The sequence below is a fragment of the Poecilia reticulata genome, linkage group LG17 (genome assembly GCF_000633615.1).
Source record: "Poecilia reticulata strain Guanapo linkage group LG17, Guppy_female_1.0+MT, whole genome shotgun sequence".
Classification (NCBI taxonomy): Eukaryota; Metazoa; Chordata; class Actinopteri; order Cyprinodontiformes; family Poeciliidae; genus Poecilia; species Poecilia reticulata.
In genome coordinates this window covers 25,003,114-25,009,652 of record NC_024347.1, presented here as the reverse complement: position 1 = coordinate 25,009,652, position 6,539 = coordinate 25,003,114, and the positions used below count along the sequence as shown (strand labels likewise).

The window sequence follows — 6,539 nt, the reverse complement described above, 5'->3', positions numbered from 1 at the left end:
CCTAAAAGTTTAAGTGGTATTTCTCACTCAATGCTCACCACCTAATTATTCATTTTGGTTAAGACTACCTACATTATCAGTGAACTGAAATAATGTAAATTACAATGTGATGAATTCACTAAGATTAATGCAAATACAAAGTTACCTTTCACTGGTGGAGCAGGTAGTCTTCTTCTCAGATGTCTTGAAGAGTCCAGAGTAACAGACTGCAACAACGTACATGAGMATAAAACTGTTTTAGCGCCCGCCTCTGGTATTTGCACTGTTCTGTGTCCAGACAAGAAGAACCTTTTCTGTGGCCGTCCTGGTCTTCGTGAAGCGACTCTGGGTGTCCACATTGAGGCCGGCACTCTTCAGAGCAGCGATTCTCGCGGAAATGTCGGATGTCTAAATCATAAACAAGAAAAATGACTTGCTGATGTAGATGCGTTGAGTCACTTTAAAATGTATATTTGCATAAATGTCCCAGAATCTACATGGCTGTAGGATGCATGCCAAGCATTCCTCCCTTTTTGTGAAGCTCACCTGCAGCTCGGACTGCTGAACCTTGGCGGCGGCTGCTGCCACCTGCTCCTCCAGGAAAGACAGCTCCAGGTCGGATGTGGAGCTGCAGATTTCCCTGGCGCACTCCTCCAGGTCGCTCAGCTCTGCCTCCAGGCTGAACACAGAACCAGCTGCCACGTAGACCTGCACCAGAACCAGGCCACAGAAATCCCAGCTTATGATTTTTATGTTTTAAAAATTACTCAAACGCCTTACAACTTTACTGTTTCATTGATTTGACAAAATGTTCTTCAAGTAATTATGGATAAAGACAAATATTTTATATTTAGTTCACATATYTTATATTTAGTACACATCACTTTTCAGTTTTGAGCTTCATTCAGACTTAATTCAAAGAACTGTACAACAAATTAAAAAAACTATTTTGCTGTATTTTTCTCTCAGGGAGGTACATTTTTATTTTTGAATCCTATGAAAACCTCACTGTACATGTTCACAGTAGGTTCTATATTTTGAATAATCTCATATTTATAATGTGATTATCATTTTTAGATGCATCACTTTTCTTTCAACTCAGTGTAATTATTATTATTATTATATTTTAATTTACCAAAACATTCGAAGGTTTGACTTCATAGTTTTCACTTGGTTAGTAATGAAGAARGATAAAGCAGGTAAATCATTTTATTTTCTCCTAAATTATTATTTTAGTGGATAGTATCTGACATTTTTGCCCAATTTATATCTGTCATTTTTATTGTTGGCCTTAAATAAACARATATTTAAGCTCCCGATTCACCACAATAATTCATTTTAGCTCAAAGTGGTGAGTTGAATCAATATTTGTGACTACCAGATTACGCTGCCGACTGCTGTAGAAGAGGGAAGTATAAAAATATGACGTGGTAAAACCATGAGCTGGACTTTACATTTTCCTCTAGTTTCCAGAACTGTTGGTCCAGCTTCTTGGGGTCTGAGTTTGGGGGCAGTGAGATTGTAGAAACTCTGGTTTTGTCTTGTCCCTCCACTCCATGGAGCAGCTCCTCGGTCGCATTCAGCACCTTCAGCACTTCTGTGGTGATGCTGCGTAAAGATGCTGCAGAGTATCGCTAGGGAACCAAAACCAAGACAGGTTATTTTAACTCATAAATGTAGGAGGAATGGTCTGAATTTAACAACTGAATAAAATACTCAACAGATTTATTTATTTTTTCCATTTTTTCCAGGGTTGCACCAAATAATTAATGGTTAAAAGTAAAAGCCTAAGAAATCACTGAGATGTAGAATGCCACCTAAATCAAATCAGTATTCTATTAATCATAGCACATATCAATACTTTKTCCACGTTCATAGTGAATTCTCTCAGATATCCCTATCTTAGTAAAGATCACGGCTAATTTCTGAATTAAAAGGCTATAGCCAGAATAAAATATTAATAACTCAGTCATCATTTTTTTATTATTTCTCTCCTGCATGTTTCCCTCTTTCCCTCTTTATAATACAGCGGATGCTCACAGCAAGAAGCCAGTTTACAACTGGCAATTGTAAACTGATTGCCAGTTTACAATTGTCCAAAATTGGCATTGAAAGATTAAAGTTGCATCAAAAGTTGTAAGTAATTAAAATGCTAATTCTGATTAGTGCAACATTACTTCTCTCGAATGCATTCATCATGCTAGTTTTCGGGGAGTCGGAAATRAATCTGTAGTAAGAAGGTCAAATCTGTATTGATTTGCAACAAAAACACAAACTAAAATTTTGAACCTATTACAATAAATAAACCTTGATTTGTGCAAGACGGTGGCAAGGCGGAATAAAAAGCTTCAAGTTACAACAAGCTAAAATGTTTTCATTGAAAATAAGAAATACATATTTGAGAGGAAAGTGAATATTCTAGTTTCATAATACGTTCAGATTTTAATATCCTACGGGTTTGAGTTATATTCAAACAACTCTCACCTGCTCCAGCACAGATGACATTAGCTCTACAGTTTTGTAAAGCTCCATGTCACTATCCTACAGTTAAGATAAAGCACAGTGATGATAAGACAGAACAAAAAGAGGGAAGAAGAGAAAGAAGTTAGCTGAATTGAAAAGAAAGTGTGAGGTTATCAGTGAGCAAATAAAACCTCTGCTGAGCGTCATTCAAATTACTGTAAAATAATTTTTGGCTTATTTCAAAGCAGAGGAACAGCTGCAAGAGTAACTCAGTCATCAGTTCAAAATCGGATGGATTAGATGGTGAGACGCAATTCAGCACGCTGCAAAGGAAATKAAAGCTATTTTATTAAACATATCAAGTGGAAGTTAATGAAATATTTTTCCTCAATAAAGGAAAATAGAAAAAATCAAGACATTCAACTCATTAATTAATTTTATCCTGAGCCTGCATCTGACATTAAAACCTTTATGAACAAAGACGATAATTGCCAAAAATTCTGCATCCTAAAATGTATTATTTTATTTGTTAAGCCTGCTTGAAACAGCTCTTGTACTCACGCTCTGGATCTCCTCCGGTGAGAGGAACTCCCCTAGATGAGTGCAGGAGCTGCACTGCTCCATGTTTTCAGTTTTCTGCTCTTCCTCGACTCGTCCGTCTCCGTCTTTCTGCTCACAGTTTGTGTTATCTCTGTGCATCTCTGCTGCTTCCGACTCGGCTGTGTTCCTTCTTCGTCCGTCCTGGTTCTCACTTTTCTCTTTACTCTTTGGACTCATCAGTTTGGTTTCACTTATTTGGAGTTCTGTGATGGTCGTCGTATCCCTACAGTTTTCTTCATGAATATTTCCATCTCTACCTGTAYTGTTTCCTTYCTGTTTTTTATCAGATATCTCCTCGTCCGTTTCCTCACTAACACGTGTTGTTATCACTGACTCTGACCTCWCGTGTGTTTCCTCTGTGGCATCCTTCCTCTCGCTCACTCCGGTCTCTCYCCCGAYGTCGTCSCTCTCCGGTTTTCTGTGTTCGGTTTGTCCGGCTTTGTCCATCATTTCTCCCTGCATGTCCTCCAGAGTCATCATCAGCATGCTGCTGATTATTCTGTCAAATTCTGCTTCGTCTTCGTCACTCTTTGAGTCTGTTTCGAACTTTCGCTCACTCTCTTGGCTTCCTTTTAGAAACTCTTGTTCAACCTTTTCATCTGTGCCCTTTGAAGGTGGCTCTTTCTCTTCCTCAGCTTTTGCTTCCTGCAGCATCTCCGTCTTCATTTCTGTTTTCAAATTGATCTCTTTCCTTTCAGCCGGCTCTTTAAAGAGTTCCATGTATTTGTCATATAGTTGCCTCATTCCCACTGTTCCTTCCTCTGCTCCTCGCTTGTCTTTCTGTACGCCGGTTGCGTCATCTTCAACCTTTCTCTGAMACTTTCCTCTCTCACCCCTCTCTTGCTCCCTTTCTTCAGATTCATCTGTCAWATTAAACATCTCCATGTCTATGTCTCCAATTGATTCCTCTCCCTCCCAAAGCTCCCTCAWGTCCCTGCTGCCCCCGTTTTCCTCCTGCTCCTGTTTTCCTTCATTATCTCCCAGTCTGTCCAGCTCATCCTCGGTAGATGAAAACTGGGAGGCGCTGACTAAACTGGCCAAATCCCGCAGCCGAGTTCTTTCYGGCTGCACGCTCCACAGCTCCTTCTCATCTGCCCCGTCCTCGCCGTCCTCTCCTCTTCCCGCCTTATCCAGCTCGTCCTCGGTGGATGAGTACTGGCTGGCGTTGACTTCGCCAGCTAATCTGCATAATCTAACAGCCAGCTCTTCATCTTTTCCAAGCTCATGCTCCATTTCGAGGCCCATTCTGTCCAGCTCRTCCTCAGTGGATGAGAACTGAGTTGCTCTGACTTGTTTTTCCAGCCGACAGAGCCTGTAGGTTAGTCTCTCTATCTGCATCTGCTCTTTATCCCCCTTGTCTGCATCCATGTCCCATTCCTCCTCGCTTTGTCCCGCTCCGTCTGACTCAACTTCAGACGAGGACAAGTACGTAAGGCTGGCTTGGGAAACAAGACCACGTAATCTGTGTTGCAACCCATCATCTCTTTCTTTCTCTTCACCTGTTCTTTCTCCTTCATCCAGGTTAACGTCCGTCTCAGACCCACTTCTTTGTCTCCTTTCTCCCTGCTGTCCATCATTATTTTCATATTTCTCTTCATCTCGTTCTTCTTCTCGGGGGCAAAATTCATAGACTGTGCCTGGGCATGGATGCAGTTTTGAAGTGAAGTCGTCGACTGTCTGATTGACGGCATCACTGCTGGGGTCAAAGGGTTCAGGGGTTGTGGCTGCAGAGGTGTGGGGAGTTACAGCATCAGAGGGTTGAGAATAAAATGGCTCCTTGTTGTTTAAATCCTGAAAATGTGCAAAGTTCAAAAGTTTAACAACAGTAGATTTTGTTATGTTACAGCCACAAACTTCTACAGATTTGACTGGAATTTTATATGTTAGATCAACACAAAGTAGAGAAACCGACTAAGTGCTTTAAGGTTCTCCATGACTTTATCTGATCTGTTTGCTGTGTTCCTTGGGTCTCATGATGCTGCTTGTTCACTAATGGTCTCTAACAAACCTTTCATAATTGCATGACATTAAAAGATGATTGGCTGCACTGGACTTTATTTAGGAGAATCAAAGTAAAGGGGGAYTAACACAAATGTAAGCCATACATTTCCTGTTTTTTTTTTWGTTTTATTTTTGTAAAAGCACATATACTTTGTGTTGGTGGATGACATTAAATTCCAGTAAATACAAGGAGGTGTGAWCTAGGAATGCATGATCCTAGAAAGTTYTGATCTTGCCTTTAAGTCTTTTTAAGTTTGTCGCTGCAGATTGTGGTTTCCCCATTTATTTAACAGAGAAAATACAACACTCCAACATATTTTAATAATTCTTATCTCTTGTGTAATCTCAAGATATGTGACTTTTTATTGTTGTTTTTGATGAGATAAGTTAAACTAAATAATCTTAAGTGGTCATTCTGCAGCTTAAGTGATTAGTCATCTCATTTGGTTAGCATTGAGTCTCTTTTCCTTCTTACCGATGGTGGAGAAAACGCTGCTGGCTCTTTTTTACTCCTCCTCTTTTTCCGTGATTTCCTGATTTTTCCCTCCTCCTGCTCGTCGGACACCTTGAGCTCATCCTTCTCCCTCTCTGCTCCTTTAAGGTTAAAGTCTACATCGATGATGCTGGTTCTCCGGGATGAAGGTTTCCTGAACTCTGCAGGCATCTTCCGCTTTAGGAGGGCTATCARAGGCTTACTGTGCTTCAAGTTCCCCTCAGAGTCTGAAAACGGATCGTCTTTGTTCCCCTGGTGGCCTGTTGGAGTCACGATGTTGTCACCAGAATCAAGCTGGGCGGAGTCGCAGATCATCATCTTTTTGTGGATCTCCTGCAGAGCAGCACCCCGACTGCTGCCTGGCTCTGATTTGCTTTCACTGTCAGAGCCCAGGCCTTCATAGGCAGAGATCACTCCGGACTCCCGCTCCAAGGCACTGTAGACCAGACTCTTCCTCTTAGCGAGGAGGCCAGGCCGGGACAGCTGGGTGGTCTGCAGGGCGATCCAGTTCCCATCCGGGCTCTTTARCACTGAAGACATACATTTCCATTCAGACAAGCAAGACAAATAGAGACACATCCACCAAGCAGGGTTCCTGCACATTATTCATGTCAAGATGYCAAACTAATTCAGACTCAAATCAAGAAGAAGATGTTTCAGCCAATCTCAGGCTTTAAATATGTAAATATTCTTCTGTCAGGAAATCTTTGCAAATTTTTAGGTGCAAATAATGTTTTTGTTTTTACAAAACAATGCATAGTTAAAGTTAACAGTTCATGACTGATAGATCTACAGAGTAAAAAGTTTGAGGATGGATGGATGGATGGATGGATGGATGGAGCTTTTCAACAACTATAGAGAATAAAGTCTGAAAACATAAAATCTGTTTCCCTTTTCGTTAATTCCAGACCCTTTAAGAATTCACATTAAACATTACGATATTATTTTTAATCTTTTAAAAGTTTGATATCCTCAATAGAGTAAATAGAAGAACCGTTGCCAC

At 40.6% G+C, this 6,539-nt stretch overlaps 1 protein-coding gene across 3 annotated transcripts in view; it reads right to left on the bottom strand.

Annotated features, from left to right (window-relative positions):
- Nucleotides 1–53: 53 nt before the first annotated feature.
- The window catches only part of myripa (myosin VIIA and Rab interacting protein a), a 42,284-nt gene continuing 35,798 nt past the window's right edge, over nt 54–6,539 (bottom strand). For 2 of the 3 annotated variants that reach the window (XM_017310153.1, XM_008434470.2), the window contains 7 exons: nt 5,519–6,066; nt 3,004–4,833; nt 2,464–2,520; nt 1,434–1,613; nt 526–687; nt 289–387; nt 54–206 (listed from right to left, as the gene is read on the bottom strand). In XM_017310153.1, coding sequence (XP_017165642.1) covers nt 69–206; nt 289–387; nt 526–687; nt 1,434–1,613; nt 2,464–2,520; nt 3,004–4,833; nt 5,519–6,066 — 3,014 coding nt within the window. In that variant the 3' untranslated portion in view covers nt 54–68. The remainder of the gene's footprint in view (nt 207–288; nt 388–525; nt 688–1,433; nt 1,614–2,463; nt 2,521–3,003; nt 4,834–5,518; nt 6,067–6,539) is intronic. The other variant, XM_008434471.2, reaches the window with a different exon arrangement.